The 22,621-nt window shown below is 45.8% G+C and overlaps 1 protein-coding gene across 2 annotated transcripts; it reads left to right on the top strand.

The window, feature by feature from the left end:
* The first annotated feature begins 2,154 nt into the window (after window positions 1–2,154).
* CYP27C1 (cytochrome P450 family 27 subfamily C member 1) lies at window positions 2,155–22,386 on the top strand. 2 transcript variants are annotated; one of them, XM_004423927.3, is made up of 9 exons: window positions 2,155–2,412; window positions 6,649–6,839; window positions 8,027–8,226; window positions 9,618–9,827; window positions 11,104–11,267; window positions 14,360–14,526; window positions 15,705–15,783; window positions 16,214–16,417; window positions 20,115–22,386. In XM_004423927.3, exons 1-9 carry the CDS (start codon window positions 2,155–2,157, stop codon window positions 20,229–20,231), a joined length of 1,590 nt encoding a protein of 529 aa, XP_004423984.2. In that variant the 3' UTR covers window positions 20,232–22,386. The 2 variants fall into 2 exon arrangements, with proteins under 2 accessions (XP_004423984.2, XP_014637995.1); XM_014782509.2 differs by having other exon boundaries at window positions 2,359–2,412; window positions 6,722–6,839.
* The last annotated feature ends 235 nt before the right edge of the window (window positions 22,387–22,621 follow it).

Consider the following 22,621-nt stretch of genomic DNA (forward strand, 5'->3'; position numbering starts at 1 on the left):
TTTATTCTAAATAATCTTTTTTTTATTATCCTAAAAGCAATATTCATTAGAAAAAACCTAGGCAGAGACTGAAGTAACGGTTACTTTTATAACTTGTTTTGAGTTAGAGTAAAAGAAATTCTCCCAATCAGAATGATTTATTCTTTTCTGGGTTCACACATGTTTCCATTAATAATAATTAGCTACAAAACAGTAATAAGAAAACAGTACACTGTTCTACTGCAGAATTTCAGATTGATACTTTAGACCAATGTACCGAGACTCTAAAATATAGCCTTCGGCTTAATTTCATGAGATCTTGAGGCACATGTCAAGAACTTATAACTTTATTTGTATCCACAATTATGAAACTAGCTTCAAAAGCCACCAGAGACGATATCCTAAGACACAAGGGAGCAAGGGTGCTCCATGAAAACCTGTTCCTAGGACTGATGAGCTCTTCCTTCTTCGTTGTCTTCCATCTCTGTCTTCTTGGACTCTCCTCTACCTTCCTCTCTTTACCACAGTCTTTGTCTTCATTAGCACAATAGAGAACTAGCTGTGTTTTAAGTCATTATATATATAAATCTATCTGTAACAGTTCCTTGTCTAGATTGGACTGACTTGCCTTTTACAATATATGGTCCTTTAATGATTTCTTTGTTCCTGAGGACCAGTAACCCTCGGATATTCTTTAAAAAGTCTCTAGAAACAGTTCCTGTGCCATTCCTCATTCTCTGCCTTCTAGCTGACTTGCTACCTCACTTCTGCCTATTGAAATTGGTCCCTTTCTCCAAAGCCTGCCTAATAAGGCTACTTCCCTCAGGGTGTCTTTCTTCTGCACCACCCCTTCCTACCCTATAACTAGGTGTGAGCTATCCTTCCCACAAATTCCGGTCATACTCTGAACCTGTTTTATGACACATGGTAATCTGGCTTGTATTTGTGTACCTCTTTTATTCTTCTTATGTGTTATGAGCTCCTTAAAGGCAGGCTTAATGTCTTACTCTGCATCCCTTGCAGCTATAGTGCCTTATAAATAAGAGTTGCTGAGTATTTATTAATCAAATTCTAGAAATTGAATAACTATAATCTTCTTTGCTTCACTTACATACTTAATTATTTAATGAAACGTACGTTTAACAGAGTTGTAAAGTGTAATCTACTAATCAAAAACAAAATACTTTTGCTTAATAATGATACTTTGTGTTGTAGACATTTTTCTTTTTAACCTTTAGATGCATCAGTACAAACTGTACGGAATCTTTAAATAATGTTCTCATTTTTCAGAGTAAGCTGCTGAGCTCCTAACTCAGAATCTGGACTCCCTTCCCCAAACCAGAGGACACACCTCTTGCCCTTCTCATGCCAAGTCCCTCCCTTTGTGGCCCATTTCCTTTTTGCAGCTAGGCACTGAGATCTGAACTATGTGGGCCAACTCCTCTCCTCACCTTCACAGGGAGGTGTGCGCATTTCTCTCAGTGTTATATAACAGGACCAATCCTGGTAAGAGACCAGCAGGCGGCCAGATGTTCACAGCAAAGTCGCTCAGGCCACACCACACTGCCTCACTACTTCCAATGGTGCGCTGGGATAAAATTAAGGAGAACCATAAAAGCCATAGATGGAAACATCATAATTATCATTATGGAAACTGGTGGTAAAATAATAATGTGGTCATTTTACAGTATTTGAACTATGTGCCAAGTTGTCTAACATTTTTGTTCTCAGTTTGCCTGTTGAGTTATAATTGCATAACTTGAAATCATGAAGAACTGTTTCTACAGGACAAAAAGGTGGATTAGGTTTCTTTGGTGTACTCTCTATAGTAATTTTTAAGGAAGGAAATAATTTTTAAAATCTCAGTACACTTTCTTTAGCTATGGTTGGAAGTGGGATTGATCTTAAAACTTTGTGGTTTCAAAGAACGCTTAAGGGGTGAATTAATCTAATGTGAAGAAACAATAATAATCGCCTCATTCTCTTGCAGCCTAATCACAGACCAACCCTTTTTTCCAGCCTTAGGGGAGGCAGCCTTCAATAATGGTCCGTGTAAACTGATGCCCAGGCGGTATGAGTTCCAACAAGCGCTGCTCCTACAAGTTAAAACTGAGCAAAGAGCCACCTCAAAGGGCAGCCCCCGATTCAATCAACCAACCAACCCAAGCGATTGCCATGGCTCTGCTGGCGCGCATCCTGAAGGCCGGTCTGAGCGCGGCGCCCGAGCGGGGCGTGCTCCCGGGCGGCGGGGCCCCGCGGCTGCCGGCGGGGGCGCAGGCCGAGGACAAAGGAGCCGGGCGGCCGGGGGCGCCGCCAGCCGGGGGCCGGGCAGAGGGGCCCCGGAGCCTCGCGGCCATGCCGGGGCCCCGGACCCTCGCCAACCTGGTAGAGTTCTTCTGCAAGGACGGCTTCAGCCGCATCCACGAGATCCAGGTAGCGGCACGCGCTGGCCTGGAGGGCGAGCGGCCAGGGGCTGCCTTCCTAGCGCAGAGAACTCGGGCGGGGGGCGCCGGGGAGGGGGGCTGCGGAGGGGGTCGGGAGAAGGGACCCCGGGAGGGGGCGCAGTGGAGGGGTCCTAGGAGGGGGCCAGGGGAGGGGATCCCGGGAGGAGGCGCCAGGTCCGGCTGGGGAGGGGACGCTGGGAAGGGGGCGCCCGGGGGGAGGAGCACAGGGCAGGGGTGCCCGAGGAGAGGACGCCGGGCAGGGGTTCCGGGCAGGGCGCTTCCCCGAGCCGCTTGGCCCTGGCGGTGGGGACCCGGTTCCCGAGGGAGGCCTGCGTGTCGCCGGGAGGAGCGCCCGAGACGAGCGCCTCTCCGCGCCGGGGGCGAGGAGCGCCGGGCTCTGCAGGGCACTGTGCCTTTGCGTGGCCGAGGGCAGGCTGCGTTCGTTTCTGGTCCCTTTTGTGTTTTATAAATGAAAAAAAACCAAAAAACAACAGAGGTTCGGAGGTTCTGGGTTAAGCAACCCCTAAGAGATGGGGTCGACAAAGACTGAGCGGACCTCGGCATCCAGCCAGGACACGGGGTGCCTTAGGGAGAGCCCTGCGCTCCAACAGCCCCTGGAAGAGTCGGGGCGGCTCATGTTACAGTCCTCGTCTGGACCCTGAGTCCTGCACTTCCTATGCCCACGTCAAACTGCGTCTTTCATTACAAGGTGACCCTCTCTACCTTTAAGAGTGATCACATCCCTGCCCTCGCACTTGCTGTGGCATCTGCTTCCTCCACCTGCCATCTTCTTTCTCAGGGCTCCCACCCCAGCACTCACTGTTATTTCTGGGATCTGGGCCTTTTGACTTCTTCCAAGAACACCTTCCTTCCCCACCACCTACTTCCTTTTGTTCAAAGCTTACCCTCCATCCTTCAAAGCACTCCTCAGAGGAAGCCTGTTGTAACTGCCCACCTGGGTTTCCCTCATTCAAGTGTTGCTCAACCATTAAACATACATGACTGCGCAGAGGCCCTGACTACAGCTGAAGTAGAAACTTCATTAATAGAAAAAACAGGGGAGCATGAGGAGCGATTTTAATTCCACTGAAATTCCAACTGGCCCCTCCTCTCCATGCCCTACACCAACCCCACCCAGTTTTTCCCTGACGTGCTTGTAGGGGTCGAACATGATTTTCTCTCTTCTCCATGTGGAATCTGAATATAAGCTATCAGGATGTTAGTTTTCAAATATGGTAAAAAATATTTTGCTGACAAGTTCAATACAGCCCAAGCTTTTGTTTTTGTTTTTCACATTTCTCCATGTCTGCTTCCATCTACTTTATCCTCACACCATAAGCCCAAAGTTTGTTCCGCAGACAGGTTTCTTTGAGAAGCTGTTAAGACCTGTATCTCTAGCGGGAGCCACCTCTGCACAACCAGGAAGTGTCTCTGTTCACATGGGTGTTTCCTTGCATTGGCCCTGCTTCCAGCTGTCGCCCCAAACCCAGCCCTCCCTGCCGAAGGCTCCGCAGAGTGGGGTGCAAACCTGCCAAGGGACAGGCGTGGCCTGACTCACCTGGAGCTTTCTCACACGCAGCAGACAGGCCCCCCATGCTCCCAGCTTCATCCTCCTCTGGGTACCCCTTTTCCTTCACTTTCCAGATGCCTTGTTGCATTTGCAAGAGCGCTCATCCTCCTGCAACCCCTCTGAGGACCCCTGGGGAGTGCTTGATGGCCTTGGGTTGCCCACGCTTAAGCCTGGTCTGCCAGGTGTACACAGGCTGCTCTAGACTGGATAAGGTTCTAGTACAACCCTCTTGCCAAGCTCTCCAGGTTGCTCATAAGGCCCTTCTAAGGTAAGAGGAAGAGAGTTATTCTGTTAGCATCATGCCCAGCTTGCTTTCACTCGATTTATAATCCAGGATGTGAGTGCACAAGCCATCTTAGCATTCATCTGTACGGTTCAAGCTTTCATTTCACAGGTGGAAACAGCCCAAAGTGAGGTCACACAGCTAGTTAGTGGCAGAGTAGACACCATAATCTGGGTCACCAGAGGCTGTTTCCAGTGTGACAGAGCAGGAGGATCACTGGTACCAAGAGTCCTGTGTTCAAATGCTAGCACTCTACAACCACCTGTGGAGTCTTCGCTAATCTCTTATTCTCTCTGGATCTCAGTTTCCTCATCTATGCCGGAGACCAACAGTCCTCATCATCTCATGGGCTATTGTGAGGTTAAATGAGATTAGGGTTGTGGAAGGGCTTTGTAAGCTGTATTAATATCAAAAATAATAATAATTAACATTTGTAGAACTCTTTTCATGTGCCAGGCACAGTTGTAAGTCCTACATGTGAGGGACATTCTGTTATTTCTCCATTTTGCAAGTGAGGAAACTGAGGCACAGTGGGACCTAACTTTCCAAGGTCACCCAGCTAGTAAACTGTGAGCCAAGATTCAAACTCCAGAGTCTGTGCTCTTAAGGTCTCCACAAGCTCTAAGTACTACAACTGACTGTATTGTTCCATGGTCTACTGCCAAAAAGTGCTGTCAATGCTCTGTATCATCTCTCTTGTTCTCTAGACTGCCTGGTCACTTGCTCCCTTGTGCTGATTGTGCCCATTCAGTAGCTGGATTTGCTTGAGGAGTGGCCCATCTTCCAGTAGTTCCTGTTAACAGTCCTCTCATCAGTGGTCCCCTTCAGAGACCTGGAGGAACATTCTTTTGGGGTCACTTGTTTGTTAGGCAGAAGTGATCCCTTGGCACCTGACACATTCCAGTTGAGTCTGAGTGTCTTCATCTCCAGGCAGGGAGACTTCACCCATTTCTGAGGTTGAGTAATAAGAAATGTTGGCAGATGCCAAAGAGAGACTTAGTCATTTTCCCCAGGCTCAGCCTTGGCTATGTAATGCTGAGCCATGCTGAAGGGTACTTCCTTCCCTCCCTCCCCCCCTCCCTCCCTTCCTTCCCTTCTCTCTTTATTTCTTCTCCCCCTTTCTCCTCCTCTCTCCCTCTCCTTCTCTCCCTCCCTCCCTCTCTTCCTTCCTTCCTTCCTTTATTATTTAATTGGATAGTTTAACCCATTTACATTTATTGCAATTTCTTTTCTTTTTTTGGTAACAGCTTTATTGAGATATAATTCACATACCATACAATTAACTCATTTAAAGTGTACAACCATCACCACAATTTTAGAACATTTTCATAGTTTCAAAAAGAAACCCCATATTGTATCCTTTAGCTATGACTCCCCAACTCTCCCATTCCCCCAGCCTTAAGCAACCACTAATTTACTTTCTGTCTCTATGGGTTGGCCTACTCTGGACATTTCATATAAATGGAATCATATAATATGTGGTCTTTTGTGTCTGGCTTCTTTCACTGAGCACCATGTTTTCAAGGTTTATCCATGTTGTAGCATGTATCAGTACCTCATTCCTTTTTATGGACAAATAATGTTCCAGTGTATGGATATACCACATTTTGCTTATCCATTCATCAGTTGATAGACATCAGGATTGTTGCCACCTTTTGGCTATTATGAATAATGCTACTGTGAACATTCAGCATAAGTTTTTGTGTAGGCTTATGTTTTCATTTTTTTTGGATATAGATCTAGGAGTAGAATTGCTGGGTCAAATAGTAACTCTCTATTTAACCTTTTGAGGAACTGCCAGACTGTTTTTCAAAGTGGCCGTACTATTTTACGTTCCCAGGGTTTCGATTTCTCCATATCCTTGACAACACTTGTTATTACCTGTCCTTTTGATTATAACCATCCTAGTGGGTGTGAAGTGGTAACTCATTGTGGTTTTGATTTGCATTTCCCTAATGACTAATGATGTTGAGCTTCTTTTCATGTGCTTATTAGCCATTTGTATATCTTCTTTGGAGAAATATCCATTCAAATAATTGCCCAGTTTTTAATTGGGTTATTTGTTTTTTTACTATTGTGTTGTAGTAGTTCTTTATATATTTTAGCTATAAGTCCTTTACAGATATGTGCTTTGCAAATATTTTGTCCATTCTGGGGATTGTCTTTCACTTTCTTGATAGTGTTCTTTGAAGCAAAAAAGTTTTAAATTTTGATGAAGTCCACTTAACTATGTTGCTACTCTGATTCAGCTCTGTATAATGTAGAGCTTCTCTCTGCCCAAATTTTCTGCCTTAACACACAGGAATGTCTATGTCAAAAGTATATCATATCTATGTATTTTTTCCTTTTTTGATTTCTCCATGGTATTGCAGCAGAAGCACACACAGGAATATGGAAAAATCTTCAAGTCTCACTTTGGTCCTCAGTTTGTAGTATCTATTGCAGACCGAGACATGGTGGCTCAGGTGCTCCGGGCGGAGGGGGCTGTGCCCCAGAGAGCCAACATGGGGTCCTGGCAGGAGTACCGAGACTTACGAGGGAGATCCACCGGGCTCATCTCGGCGTGAGTATGTGGGGCCAGACGGTGTCACTAGGGGAGTGGGGAGCTCAGGGAGACCTCCTCCCTGAATGCTGGGCTCCTAAAAACCAGCTTTTATTAAAGCACAGAACTCCCAGTGGAATAGTATCAAAATAGCCTCTTTATGTGATCTCCTAAACACAAGTGCCAGAGGGCCAGTCTGGGGCTCTCTCCCTCCTTCTCTGGGAAGAGCTTTGATGGCAGAGATGAGGTGGGAGTGGCGCTAGCAGAGTGATGGGGAGGAGCTGTTTCTCAAGCAATGCTTTGTGGCTTTAGGTGTCCATTCAGTGACAACCAAGGGAGCTGAAGTTCAGAGAGCCCATCTGTGGACAGGGGATGAGGGCGGTCAGCTGTTTTAGGAGGCCTCCAGGAGGGGCTGAGAACCTCCAGCATCAACTGCCATGTGATGATTTTCCTGTCTCGTAACAGACTATGATTATTATTTCTAAACAAGGTTCACTGACACCTTTGTGCCTTCCAAGAGCTAATCAGCACACTCCCAGGCAGGGAGGAGAACACGGAGCAGCTGCAGATCCTCTGGTCCAAATCCCTTTGGTTTAGAAACTCTATTTGTGGCTCTTTGATATATATGTTATTAAGCATGAACTGGGGAGAAATACAACTGTCAGTTTCTCAAATAAGGTAAATAAAAATTGTAATTGGATGTCACCAAGTTCCCTCAATTTCTGTCTTGAGAGAAATAATCAAACAGCTCCTCCCATTTGTCCAGCCCTAGAGGGGAGTGGCTGCATGGTGAGGCACAGCTCCCCGCGCCATCAACAGGCATCTGGGCACCAGCCACGGCCTTGGAGCTCAGGAGTTTATACATGTAAACTTTTTCCTCTTTTGCTAATCGGAGCAGTCTTGTGTCTCTTTATTATAATATTATTGCAGGGTTTTTCAAAGGAAATCGTATTACTTTTAATAAAGAGGATTCCCATTGACAATTTTTTCCCTTCAAGTTTGCTTCAAGGGCAACAGCTAAAGCTCTAACAGACTCCAAGGCCGAAGTCAGTCCTCTCTCCCTGAAGTGTCTTTCCTGTCTTCATTCCATTTGGATTGGCAGATCTGCTTGACTCTTGATGGCTGGGAAATTTTTCAGACGTTCCTGGAATTCCTTTCCAGAATGTCAATATAAGTAAGATGATTTGAAACCGACTTTATTCTTCTAGGGAGGGTGAACAGTGGCTCAAGATGAGAAGTATACTGAGACAAAGAATTCTGAAACCGAAAGATGTGGCCATTTTTTCGGGAGAAATCAATCAAGTAATTGCTGATTTAATTAAAAGAATCTACATCCTCAGGAGCCAGGCAGGAGATGGAGAAACTGTGAGCAGTGTCAATGACCTTTTCTTCAAATATTCAATGGAAGGTGAGGTGAAGTCAGGAAGTGGGAATGATGGAAGCGTGGGTCTTTGTCAGAAAACAGCAGTTCATGTTCCTTGAGCATTTCCTGTCTCCCAGGCCTTGTGCTAACCCTGTGCATACACACATACATCCAATCCTCTCAGTGCTACTGGACCAGGCATACCCTGCTGTTTTACAAATGGGAAACTGAAGACCTGCCCCCATTTTTAGTGACAGAAACTTAGTTTTAAATCCAGGTCTTTTTAACTCAAGAACCATGCTCCTAATTACTACACATTTTGTTTTAGCACAATTTTAAAAAAGCGACAGAAATTTAGAGGGCATCTACTACAAAGTCATTTTAGCTTTTTTTTTTTGTGAGGAGATTGGCCCTGAGCTAAGATCTGCCACTCTTCCTCTTTTTGCTGAGGAAGACTGGCTCTGAGCTAATATCCATGTCATCTTCCTCCACTTTATGTGGGATGCCACCACAGCATGGCTTGCCAAGCAGTGCGTCAGTGCATGCCCGGGATCCGAACTGGCGAACCCCGGGCCGCCGCAGCGGAGCACACGCTCTTAATCGCTTGCCCCAGCGGGCCGGCCCCATCATTCTGGCTTTTTAAATTCACCTTGCATGGGTTGTCCATTCCTGTGGTTCAAAAATCAAACCGAAAAAGTATTCATGGAAAAGTCTCCCTCTCTCCCGACCCAGCTAGGTCACCAGTTTCTTATGTATCATCGAGAGATATTTTATGTACATACAAGGAAATACACGGGAATATTCTTTTTACTTAAAAAAAAAAAAAGAAATGGTAGCATACCAAACGTTTTGTTCTGTACCTTGCTTTTTTCGGAGGACCTATCAGCTTTCTCATTCTCTCTTTTTTTTTTATGAGTTTCCCTTACTTCAAATTTAACTTTTTAAGTTAACTTTTTAAAGTTCTAATATTAATGCTTTCTAAAAATAGTAACAAAATCAACAGAGAAGTGAGTTGTAAACACACTGGAAAATCCTGCCCTTCCATGATCCATTGAGGCTGTTTCCTCTGCTTCTGTAGCTCTCTGGGCCTGGGGTCCCCACTCTGTGGCCAAGAGGAGTCACGTTTCAATTCCCCAAGGCTGGGCAAGGGGCTGGGACATTGGGGTTTTGCCTCGTGGGTCTTGAAAGAAACTGTTGAGCGGAGGGTGATCGGCAGAGCAGGGCCAGGCTGGAGAGGCCTGCCATCTGTCAGCCCTGAATCACACTGCCCTGTAGCTCAGGGCGTCACGGAGGAAACCTTGGGGGATAGAGCACAGGCCCCACTCACAAAAGGCACCTAGATTGCTTTAGAAAATTACTTATATGGCCAGATACTGAGTATTGATACTGTCAGTAATCTAGAAGAAGGCTGTTTTTAAACTCTCTTTCCCGTGCAGGAGTGGCCACCATCCTTTACGAGAGCCGTTTGGGCTGCCTGGAGAACAGCATTCCGCAGCTGACAGTGGACTACATTGAGGCCCTGGGGCTCATGTTCAGCATGTTCAAGACCTCCATGTACGCAGGCGCCATCCCCAGGTGGCTCCGCCCGCTCATCCCAAAACCCTGGCGGGAATTCTGCAGGTCCTGGGATGGACTCTTCAAATTCAGTAAGAGAAGACTTGAGGGGCACCTTTTGTAGAACCAGCTTGACTTGCCTTTACCACTTGTGGCCTATCTAACCTCATGAGGACAGTGGGTATTAGGGAGAAGATGACCCGATGTAGTTACATGTTGTTATTTGGACTCACGCACTTTTAGATTGGCTTCTCGAATGAGCAAAAAGCATGTGAGTTGTCACTGTAAGTAACATGACCTATTTCTCTCTCTTTTTTATTTTTTTGGTGAGGAAGACTGACCCTGAGCTAACATCTGTTGCCAATTCTCCTCTTTTTGCTGAGGAAGGTTGGCCCTGAGCTAACATCTGTGCCAATCTTCCTCTACTTTATATGTGGGATGCTGCCACAGCATAGCTGACGAGTGGTGCATAGGTCCGTGCCCGGGATCTGAACCTCTGCACCCCAGGCCGCTGAAGCAGAGTGCTTGAACTTAACCACTAAACCACCGGGCCAGCCCTGAGATTTCTCATTTTTAAATTATTTTTATTTTAACAAACATGCTGCCAGTGATATATGCAAATAAATGTTGTCTCTGGGAGATGGTGTCCTTAGTCCAATAATTCTGTCATTACTTAAAATGCAGAGGGAATTTCAGGCCTGTGCACATTCATTTGAACATTCTCAATTGCAGCTTTTTAGAAAGAGACAAATTCATTTATTTCTTACCTGGTGAAAACAAGCCAGGAGAAACCATTTTGTTCAAACCAAAGGTGAACCTACAAAGCAAGATTAGTTTTCTTATGTGGCTAAAAATTTTACTATAAGAGAATTTCCAAAAAGGAAAAAAAAGATTTCCAAAATATTTAGAGCAATGCTAACATTGAAAGAAGTGTCCCATGGTATCTTTTGAAGGTCAGCATTCATTTGATATATGGGTTCTGATGAAAATAATATGCTTGTATCTTTTTATGGTACCATCTCAGATAATAATGCATGGCCTTTTCCTCTCAGTTCCTTCTACCTTTTGGAAGTGAAGTGGGAGAAAAAGGAATCTGTAGTCTTGTTACTCCAGACCTTTTTTGGCTACTTGATTAGTAAAGCAAACATTTGCAAATATCTTATAGATTATTTTTTAAAAGGAAGAGATATTTAGCTTGTCTTTAACTTTTCATTCATTTATACAAACAAGTGTCTGGATGAAGTTCTGAGGTTGACAATAAGTCAGTCTGGGTTTGTTTAGCTTCTGAACCTGCCACAGAAGAGGGAATCGAGACTGAAGAGATTATTAACGAAAACTTCTTTCAAAAGAAATACTGTTTTCAAACAGGCCAAATCCATGTTGACAACAAGCTGAGAGACATACAGTGCCGCGTGGACCGAGGGGAGAGAGTGAGAGGGGGGCTGCTCACATACCTCTTCCTCAGTCAGGAGCTGACGCTGGAGGAGATCTACGCCAATATGACTGAGATGCTGCTGGCTGGCGTCGACACAGTGAGTGGGTTGGTTTTTCTCTTTTCTCAGTAAGCAAAGCACAGTTAAATCCAGTGGCCTTTCCGAGTAACCTGATGGTTACTTTAACAGTACATACACATTTGCACTAGCTGAACATCTGCTTTGCTGCTGAAAGTCTCTGGGAAAAAACTCTACCCTTTTTTTTCCCACAGGTATAAAATGTAAAACTAAGGTGCACAAGAATTCTGTAAAAAATGTAACCACAATTCCATTATCACACACACAAAGTAACAATATGTTTTAAAGTTTAAAAATCATTCCTGATTTGCAAACATCGTCCATTGTTTAATAATATCAGAAATGAAGAGGGCACAGACATTAAAAACCTTATTATTTATCATTTAAAATATTCCTGGCCATGGAGAACTCCCCAATTCATTTTATAAAGGAAGCATAACTTTAAAACCTAAATCTGCTAAAGAAAGCATTAAAGAAAGAAAAGTTTAATAAACAGTTTGACTTATGAGTATGTGTATCAACTTTAAATAATATCCTAGTGAGTAGATTCAGGGGCCGGCCTGGTGGCATAGTGGTTAAGTTTGCACACTCTGCTTCGGCGACCCGGGGTTCGTGGGTTCGGATCCCAGGTGCAAACCTACACCACTCGTGAGCCATGCTGTGGCAGCAACCCACATGTAAAGTAGAGGAAGACTGGCACAAATGTTAGCTCAAGGCCAATCTTTCTCACCAAAAAATAAATAAGTTAAAAAAATCCTAGTGAATAGATTCAATTATTGTAGCCGATGAATAATATACTATGACCAAGGAGGGCTCAATATCAGGAGGAAATGAAGCACTGCTGATTGACTTAAAGGGAATTCCATACCTGACAGTTAAGTGAGAAATGAAGATGTGGAAAAATGTGTATACTGTGTTCCCATTAGTAAAATAAACAGTGGCCCCACCCCACCTGTCCCCGTGCACGTGCCTGTGTGTAAGTGATTGCATGACCATGGAGGGGAGGATGGAGGGTGCATACTAGACTGTTAACGTTGGCTGGGGGTCAGGGGGTACGGGGGCCATGGGAGCCAAGTCCCCTCCCATGTACAATATGATACATTTATTCATGGATGAAAAATGATATACATGTGGGTATAAGTACAGAGAAATTGTAAAATTTTCTAAGAGGAGGTGTGAAGCAGCACAAGCAGGGCCCAGCTCTCAGTAACGGGGGAAGAGGTCAGGGCAGTGGAATAAGGAAGGCTTGCCCACTGCCTTACGGTTCCCAGCCCTTCAGAGCTGAACAGCTCAGCCTGTCGCCTCACAGCTTCTCCTTGACGCCACTGCTTCATGAATTTGAATAAGGCACAGAGCTCCTTTTTAAAGGGGGAAAAACCCTAGGGCTGACATTATTTTTATGACAATGTCACTTAAACATGTAAAAGCACAAAAACTTAATATACACTCCTTATGGATCTTCTACAACAATAAAACAAAAAGTATATAAATTAAATGCAGACTAATGGATGAAATCGATGCAGTCAGTGAAGATTCTAATTAGCTATGTGGCTGTGATGGGTGGTGTGGGTTTGTTGACTAGAGAAGGAGTGATTGAATGAATGGCCTTGTCTCTAAGCTGATTTGGACACACTTTCCTCCTGCCCCCTGGTGGAAACTGAGAGCATCGCCATGAGTTCTGCGGAAAGGACCTGTTCCTCAGAGAGAAGCGATGCAAGGAACATCAGGAGACAAAGTCTTACAATTCCATATTCACTTTTTAAGTGTAATTTTTAAAAATCAACTTGCTTGCAGTATAATTTATGCACAATAAACTGCATCCATTTAAACCCTACAATTCAACACAGATTGTTGACAGATGCAATCATTTATGAAAACACCACCACGATCAAGAGCCAGAACATTTCTACTACCCCTGGAGTTTCCTCACCCCCATTTCAGCCCATCCCTCCTGATGCCCCCACCTCAGGCAACCACTGATCTGCTTTCTGACACTGTACATCAGTTTGCATTTTTCTAGAAATTTATATAAATGCAAACATACAACATGTATTTTGCATCTGGCTTTCTTCACTCAGCAAAATGATTTTGAGATTCATCCATTTGTTGCATATGAAAGTAGTTTATTCTTTTTTGTTACTGAGTAGTATCCCATTGTATGGATATACCACATTGAGTTTTTCTGCAAAAATGTGATTTTAATAGAAATTTTCTGTTCTCTTAATAGGAAGCATCTAAATTATTTCCTTATCATTTATAAGGAAGAGCTTACACATTATATTACATATTACAGGAGAGCTTGCCATCTAAAAACATATAAGATCTATTAAGGGAAACGATATCAATATGGCCTACTTATGTTAGATTTTGTTTTTAGATGAAAGAAAGAGCATTTATTCTCTGGGATTTCCTTGTTTATAAGAGAGTGAAAATAGTCACATAGGTAATAGTATTGATTTTAGTGAAAAATCTTGGAACCTAGGAGAATAAAATAGAATTATTCTCAATAACCAGAAATGTAATTCTTCAGTCTGAGAAGTGGCAGAAAAATGACGCCGCTTTGCACAAATGAGCTGTCACTCCTGATGTGTTGCTGTACTTGATACGTGTGAGGGAGGATGGGTAACGGATAATCTTTTCATCACCAGCCCCACCCCCTCTAGATGAGGGAAACCAGCACAGGCCCAGCCCAGCCCTGATGGCCTGCAGGATGCCAGAAGATCAGACAGCCTCAGGCCCTTTCTAGCAAAAACCGGATGACCCTTGCAAAGAAGGTCACAGAAAGTTCCAAGCACAGCCTCCAGGCTTGACCAGCAACCTCGAATCCTCTCAGTCTCCACTGAAGAGGAGGCAGATTGCTTGTAAATGGTTAAAAAAAGTTCCAAAATAATTTTCCCTGTGGCTCTTCACTGAAATAGCACTTGAATCACATAGTTGATGTTACTTTCCGAAAATATTTGTTTTTTTCTGGCATGAATTAAGGAAAATAATCTGTTTTGGTAAGACATAAAATGCTCCGATAGACGTGTGAATGTGACGTCACGCCTGACGTAGTCCGCTGCTTCCTGCTTGTTTCCCTCACCACGTGCCGTGTCCGCCTGTTGCTCCCTTAGACGTCGTTCACGTTATCCTGGGCGGTGTATCTCCTTGCCAGGCACCCGCAAGTGCAGCAGACTGTGTACCGGGAGATAGTCAAGAATTTGGGGGAAAGGCATGTTCCAACGGCTGCAGATGTCCCCAAAGTCCCGTTGGTCAGAGCTCTGCTTAAGGAAACCTTGAGGTAAAAGGCTCACCAAAATTCATGTCGAAAACTGTGTCCTTTAAGTCTGATTCTTTATCATAACAATTGCTCCTTGACTTAAAAACTGGATCCTAAACAAATGCTCCACTGCCCTCAGAGGCTGAAATGTTCAGGAAGGAGATGTTCGTAACTCTCTTTATTTCCCCTCTGCCCTTGTCAGAATAGCAGGAAGCCTCTTCTGTTGTATGGTTTGAGACATTCATTTCTTTATAAAGATCTTTGGAGCCATCCTCTTTGTACCTGCTTTAGTCAACTGGCTCATCAAGTGTTTCCCAACATGCTCCTCTGAAGATAAAGCGGAAGAAGACTGATTTGTCAGGAACATATTTTGAGCTGTTTGGCTAATTACCAGACTTGCTTACACAATTCTGTGGTTCTTGTGTGGACATCCTAGTTGGGTTGGAGACACCAAATAGTGAGGCTCATTTACTCCTGGTCAGGGCTTTCCTGACACTCAGAAAAGCTGGAGCCTGAGGGATATGGGTGGCTGTGGGTGGCTTGGGTGGGAGTGGGATTACGTGAGTGGGGAAATTCCTCTGAGGTTCCGGGATCCAGAACACAGCGTTCCTCTGTGGAGGGAATGCCCTGCCAGGGAGCAAAGGCCATTTACACAGTATACACTAAAATAATTCTTTTAAACTTGACTTGATAATGATTTTCAAGTTGTATTGCATCCTCAATTGACAGCATGCTGTTTAATCTCAAAAAAAAAAAAAAAAGCTAGTTGTGTTTACTGTTATTTGTCAATTAGTTGTATTCACAGTTTTCTCAGGGTCGCTGCTCTGCGACAACCTGAAAGTTGAAGCATTTCTCAAAATGTGCTTCCTCCAACGCTGAGTCCTATGAACTTCTTTCTTGATAGAAGGTCCCATGCACACAGATCTCAGACAGGTGGAATTACTCCTCCTGGCACACCGCAGCGTGTCAAAGCCTTTGCTTTGCGGTCCGTGAGCTTTTCTGATGGTGACTTTTCTCACCTTCCCCAGGGTCCTCACCCGGCAGAGCTAAGAGTCACGAGGGTCCTTGCAAGATTTCTTAGTTGAAACCGTACTGTGTGTTACATTTTAGAAAATGAAGATGGCAATATACCCAGACTTTTAAATGTTTAGTAATATATTTTAAAAGTCACCTCTCCATTCCCGTTGGCTCCTTTCCAGGCTGTTTCCAGTGCTGCCGGGGAATGGCCGCGTCACCCAGGAAGACCTGGTTGTCGGCGGGTATCTGATCCCCAAAGGCGTGAGTTTGTGGACATGGGTGGGGAGTTGGGCTGTGCAGTGGTGGATGAATTGGAAATCTGCTTGTGTGTTTAGGAAATCCTCGTACCTAAGCAACTATCAATGGGTTTCCTTTTCTTCGGCATATATTTAACGATGAAGATGGGGTTTTGGGGCAAGGAGGTGAACTGTGTGATATGGCTCGAGCAGAAACAAGGCCAGATATTTCTGTAGCTTACAGGCCAACCCCCCTCCCCCCCCCCTCCCCAGAGGCCCCCTGGAAGCAGCACTTCCCCTCCCGGGAGTGTCGGGCGCTGATGGCCTCTTGGGCCCTCACGTGGCTCCTCGTGGTCAGAAGCTCCTCTGGAGGGGCGTCCAGCTAGGGCTCTTGCCTCAGCCCTGCTTTCGCGTGATCCCCTTCTTTGTTCTTTTTCTGCTGAAAATGGTCTCAGACCCAGCTGGCCCTCTGCCACTACGCCACATCCTACGAGGATGCGAACTTCCCTCGGGCCAAGGAGTTCCGGCCAGAGCGCTGGCTGCGGAAAGGAGGCCCGGACCGAGTTGACAACTTCGGGTCCATCCCCTTCGGCTACGGGGTTCGGAGCTGCATCGGGCGGAGAATCGCCGAACTGGAGATCCACCTCGCCGTGATCCAGGTAGCGCGAGGACCGCGGCCTCTCTTCCTGGGCTCGCCTGGGGCCAGGCTCGGGTCAGACAAGGGAACGTGACTCTGAAGACGTGAGGGCGAGAGCTTCCCGGGAATCCTTTCCGAGAAGCGCCACCGCGCCGTCGCGTCTTGGGCCCCTGGCGCCCGCCTTCTCTGTCCTCACCCGAATGGCGTGGGCAGAAGTTAGAGCCGTGCCCCCCGCGCCGGCCCCTCTGCACGCCCTGTTTACGGGAATCGGCCGTTCGCTCGGGGAGCTGCTTCTCAGGCTCGTTTAGCTTGCACAACACCAGGAAGGCTTGGTTTTCGTTAGAGAATACCTATGTGCTAATCTCTACACAGTAAAATAGATACTTTTGTGCTTATTAGGTATCTGAGTTCAGGCTGTAGCAGGAACTAAATAATGTCGGAAGGAAATTTTATAAAAGAAAACCCTATAGTAGAGAAAATACTACCCATTAGCCTTTCGGCAGTTTGGGAAGACTACCACTAACCGTGTTCGCCATGGAAAGCCTCGGCCCAAGGTTGGGGAGCTACTGTCGTTGGCTCCAAGCGTGGGAAGGACATGGGGATTACTGGTGCCCCAATCTCCCCATTTTACTGATGAGGAAACCGAGGCTCAGAAAGTTGGGGACACGGCACAGTCGCAGAGTGGCAGGTGCAGGGCAAGGTGTCTTGACCCCTTCCTGCATTTCCCCCACACGTCATGGAGGAGCTTTCCTGCAGGCCCGCAGAGCTTAGAGCCGAGCACTGATGGGTGGGACCTGATGGAAGATGGCGTGAGAGGCGCAAGGGACCGGGGAAGCCTGGCCGGCCTGGCAGGGGCGGAGACGGCTCCGGGTGGCCGGCACTGGGGGAAGGCCCTGAGGGCTGGGGAAGGGGAGGGGCTCCTGCCCGGGGAGGAGGGCGCGGAAGGAGGCGTGGGGAGCACCTCGCTGGGGTCGGGCCGGCTCTGGTGGAGGGCGGCTCGTGGCCCGGCCGGACTGCGCGGGGTGGCGTGCGGACACCCCGCTCCAGGCCCAGCGCTGACGCTCTCCGGCGCCGACGCCTCGGGCCGGCCTCCGGGCGGCGCTGCGCCTGTGTCCTCGCCCGCACCGCGGGCCGAGTCCCCGCCGGGCGGGCGTGCGCGGAATCGAGGTCTGAACTCAGATACCTAATAAGCACAACCCCCCCCCCGCGCGGGGGCCGTGCCGCAGCGACGCTGCTGTCCGCGCCTGCTCCGTGTGCCCCGAGCGCCTTCTGCAGGGGCTGCGGCTCCGCCACAGGCGGCGGCCACGGCCCACAGAGAGCCATTCGGACAGCCGTGCAGGCGTCTGCTTCCTGGCTCCGACTGCCCGAAGAGGCGGAGAGGACAGCCGGAGCGACAGGGCCAGCCGGGCGCTGCTGCGGGAGGGCGCAGTCGGAAGAGCGTCAGGAACGGGGTGTTGCGTGGTGGTGGGGGGTTTATTTGTTTGCTGCTGTTAACACACGAATGTGCCTGCCTGAGTTTTTACTTAGAGTCCTAATTTCTCCTCTGCAAGTGTAGAAAGGGAGCATCATTATTTGTAATTGCTGAGAAAAAAAAAAGGCAGAAATAAACAGTACTAGGAATGAGAAAGGAGACAGAACTACAAATGCAGTAGGAGATTTTTTTGTCAAGAAAATACTACAAATAGCTTTTTTGCCAGTACATTTGAAGACATAAAATGTACAGTTGACTAGAAAAATGTAAATTACCCCATCTGACTCCAAGAGAATAGACCTCAGATATGAAATACATTGAGTCAGCAGTAAAAAGATCCACCTCGGGAGTGTTCCAGACCTAGACAATTTTATTGGCAAGTTTTATCAAACCTTCAGTGAAGGAGTAGTCATCATCTTATACAAACAGAGAATAGAAAAAGGAAGTCCCATTTTTATGAGACTTGCATAACCTTGATATTTAAAACCTAGCAGGGATAATATGAGAAAGGAAGACTACAGGCTAACCTGATTTATTAACAAAGGTAAAAAATATCCTAAATGAAAAATTGGCAAACCAGATCCAGCAATGTATGAAACAGAAATGCATCCTCACTGAATCAGGTGTATTCAGGAATGCGAGGATGGCCCACCTCAAGAAAGTCTGTCGATATAATTCACCACAATGACAAATTAAAGGAGAAAATATGGCCACCCCCCAAATAATTGATAAAATCCAACACCCACTCACGAAGACACCCTCTTAGCAGACAGTAATGGAGGAGCTTTCCTTAACCACATCAATGGTGTCTTCTCCAGCAGAGCAGCGAACCTGCCTGTGGGACCTGAGGAGGATCAGGACGGCTTAATTGCTGCAGCGTTAACCATGTTTCCTTAAAATCACGAATGAGATATTCATATGGCACTGAGAGCGTTTAGAAGGTTACTCCAGCTTCTTGGGAGCTGTAGACTTGAGGTGGAAGAGGGGGCTTTGTTTTTTGTATTTACGTCTCCTGTGTAATTTTGGTTTTTCAATGAGCATGTGCTGCCCACTCAGCAAAAAAGACTGTGTGGCACGTTGGCCTTGAAGTGGGAAAACCGATGTGTGAGTTCTCCTTCTGCCACGTGGGAATGTGCCAGTAGTTCTAGGAGGTCAGAACAAAAGGTCAGAGGTTGGATGTGTAGATGAAGCCATCTCAATGCCAGGACATGGTGGAGCGGCCTAAATACAAGTCATTCAGTTTGTCGCTTTAACAGGACGAAGTGATGAGCTCAGCCTATGTCCCCATTGCAGCCCTGCCCCCTGCTGACCCCCCTAGAGCCCCAGCTCACCCGAGGACCCATCAGTGGGTCCTCCTTCGTTGCCTGGGAGATGAGGCTGGTGAGAGAGTCAGGTGGGGTAGGGGCTGGGCAGCCTGGATCACCTGTGACAACAGGTGTTCTCCACACCTGACCCTCTGTTAGGTGGTTGGGGCAGGGGAGGGATCAGCAGCCAGTGTGCCACCTGGCTTGGGGGCAAAGCACTCCCTCCCGTCCAGGAACCCATGCAGGTTTTGACAGAGGTCTTCAGAGCAGGCTGCCCTTTGTTCCTTAAGCCCAGGGTGACTTTGAACCTCAGGCCATGGCCAGCTGGTGGGGAAATTGTCACTTTAGGCTGATGGTGTTCATTAAACCCATTGTTGAGGTACTTTCCAGCAGGCAGGGCTGGTTCTCCTTTTGAACTTCGGAAATCAGAAATGGAATAAAAACTACAAATGAGGACTGTTTAAGGACGTTAACAGATGAAGTCCGTGGGGACATTCACCTCCTTCCAACAGCTGTACCCTTGATGTGCCTGCATCGCTTCTGAAGGGGCTGCAGATCCTGAACCAGCAGGAGACCTGGAATTTCACTTTGTTCTTCTTTTCTCCTTGGCCTTTGATTCCTTCTTTATCTAGACCTATAGTGGAAGCATTAGGGTTAGAAGTTTGAAATGCCTAATAAAATGTAAGTCGTTTGAATACGCTGCCTGCATATCTTGGTGACACCAGCTTCACAGTTGCTCAGTGACATGCTGGGCTCTTGTCCAGGCCCTAGTGCTCTGCTTTCACATGCCCAGCATCCCCCTGCCCGAGGGAGTCGCTGTCCTCCAACACCGGCTCTTCTCTTCTCGGCTCCCTGCAGCCCGGGGCCGCGGTAAGAGGACTGAGGAGCCCTGGGAATCTTCTGCTGTCCCGATTTAAATCCCTTCGCTCTCTTTCTCTTCTCAGTTGCTTCAACATTTTGAGATCAAAACACCTCCTTGGACTACAGCTGTTTCTGCAAAAACCCACGGGCTTCTGACTCCAGGGGAGCCCATCCACGTGCGTTTCGTTAACAGAAAGTGAGCCTGGATTTTTAAATCCAGCCAGCGGACTGACACACTGCGTGTTCATGTGTCACCGATCGCGGCGCGGAGGAGATGATCCCGTTCAGAGGCTGTCTTGGTTCTAAACTGGCCTCACAGGTTCTGGAAGACTTGTAAATCTTTACACCAAGTAACGTGAAAAGATTGTTATTCTACTTCTGCATACCGGAGTTGCCTTTTCTTTGGGGAAACAACAGTTTAAAACCCAGTGACACTGAATTCTCGTGTCTCATATGTTGTCTTACCTTGCGCTATACCTGATAGAGTCTATACTAGATAGTATTATATAGTATATAGTGACCAAAAGTCTGTACATTTATTTGTGCAAGGAAGTGTTGGTTTACTTATAAATTCAGTGCTTGACTATATGTTCTCGAACACTGCATCAGCCTCCGTGCTAGGAGGCAGTTTCAACTTCTTATTCTCACGTGAAGAGGGAGCGTTCAGGGAGCCTCTGGAACGCTGTAAGCACGGGAAGAAAGCGCGGGAAGAAAGCGCAGAGACGATGCCATCTGAGCACCAGGTGTCGATTCTGCAGCGGGGCTCCAGTTAAAAGGACCAGATTCTTATTTTTCTCTCCAAACTTGTGCTTCCTTTTCTAGTCATAGCTTCTAAAGAAGTTGAATATTAGTTTTAGTTTGAAAGACATAATCAATAGAAAATAAAACTCCTGGTGAAATCAAGAATAATCAGATTTTCTAACCAAATCTAAATACTAAGCAGATTGCATGAGAACTGAAAATCGGACTATTGAGGAATTTCATTGCCTCAGCTGAAAAAAAGGAATTAAATAAGCATCGGGTAAAACAGTGTAACTTTAGAACATTTTTATTTCAAGAAAAAATAAATATGTAAACGGACATGCTGTAGATGAAATAATGTTTTTATCTTCATAGTGTTATTTTACATTTCCGCATGGGCCCTGCGATACAGCTGCTGCTCGTGGCTCCCGGCCCGGGGGCGCTCAGGAGGGCTCCGTCTGGCCAAGTCCTGTTGCCTTTCAGGCCACTTGCTGGTCGCTGATAAGAAAAAACACAATTTTATGATGTTATCTCAGCACCTCCGTGCTTGAAACCTCTTATTCCCAATCCCGTAATTCTTTCTACGTAATCCTTACCCCAAAACCACTTTCCTACTAACATATACTGTAAATCTTTTTTCTCCTCTTTGGTCATTCTGCAAAGTAATTCTTAAATAACATAGAAGTAATATCCATTTCACATACCATTTTTGTTAAAGTATATAACAATGTTGAAATGTTTGTGTAATGACAGAATAACTCTAGTGTGAGTGCTATAAAAATATGTACAGTTAAATATGAAATTGTGTCATTAACATAAAATGTTGGATTACTTTGAGGGAGCAGTATGTACATTAACTTTTATAACTAGATACTTTTATAACTATACTGTCTGAGACTGAAATTAAAATATATTGAGACTAACTAAGCAACTTGAAATGACCTCTTATTCTACACTGCAACCCTCTAATGAGTGGGGCACGGGGTGACGAGCTCAAGTGCAGGTCGGGGGCACTTGACCAGCCCCCTGTTCAGTCTCCGAGAACAGAGGAGCAGATATTAGGAGCCTCCTGATGTGATCAATGGGAAGAACATGGCACCAACTATGAAGCCTTCTTACCAAAGAATTTTAAATTGAATTGGGTAAGTCTCTAGATCCACTACCAGTTTATAGGAAATACAGGGTATAGAGGGACGTGTTAAAACTCGGTATGGATGCAATCACCAGAGTATAGCAAAGTCTACAGGACAAATAACTCGGTTTTTTCAACAAGTAAGTGACAAGAAAAAAGAAAAAGAGGAAGGGGAGCTATTCTAGATTGAAAGAGATTTAAGAGACATATTAACCACATGCAGTGCTGGACTTGGTTTGAACCTAGATTCAAATAAGCCACTTATAAAGAGACACTTAAAAGATAATTAGGGAAATTTGAACACTGTGTATTTGATAATATTAAGGAATAATTGTTAATTTTGTGTGTGTGATAATGGTAGTTATGTTAAAAAGAGAGAGATCTTATCTCTTGGAGATATCTCTGAAAGATATGAATATGTAATGTTTGTGGATGGAATGTTATGGCATCTTGGATTTACGTTAAAATAACCCAGCTGTGGAGGGTGGTCGTGTGTGAGGTGGGTGGGGTGTAGGGGAGGAAGAGGCGAACCAAGAGCCGCCCAACGTTGATGATTGTTGAGGCTGAGTGACGCTACGTGGAGGACACACGACACTGTTCTCTCTACTTTGTGTGAACATTTCCATAATAAAATGTCTTCAAAAACCAAAGACTTGATGGATTAATAATCTCATAGTTCATTTCTTTTTCATTGCTATTCACAAACCGACAAAACTG

The sequence above is a fragment of the Ceratotherium simum genome, chromosome 9 (genome assembly GCF_057802395.1).
Source record: "Ceratotherium simum simum isolate JZ-2026a chromosome 9, ASM5780239v1, whole genome shotgun sequence".
NCBI lineage: Eukaryota > Metazoa > Chordata > Mammalia > Perissodactyla > Rhinocerotidae > Ceratotherium > Ceratotherium simum.

Bases quoted from the DNA above. Each gene is read 5' to 3' on its own strand.
- CYP27C1 (XM_004423927.3), top strand. From the start codon at position 2,155: ATGGCTCTGCTGGCGCGCATCCTGAAGGCCGGTCTGAGCGCGGCGCCC. The intron at 11,268-14,359 runs GTGAGTGGGTTG...TTGCTCCCTTAG, and splicing joins TGCTGGCTGGCGTCGACACA to ACGTCGTTCACGTTATCCTG. The intron at 16,418-20,114 runs GTAGCGCGAGGA...TTCTCTTCTCAG, and splicing joins TCCACCTCGCCGTGATCCAG to TTGCTTCAACATTTTGAGAT.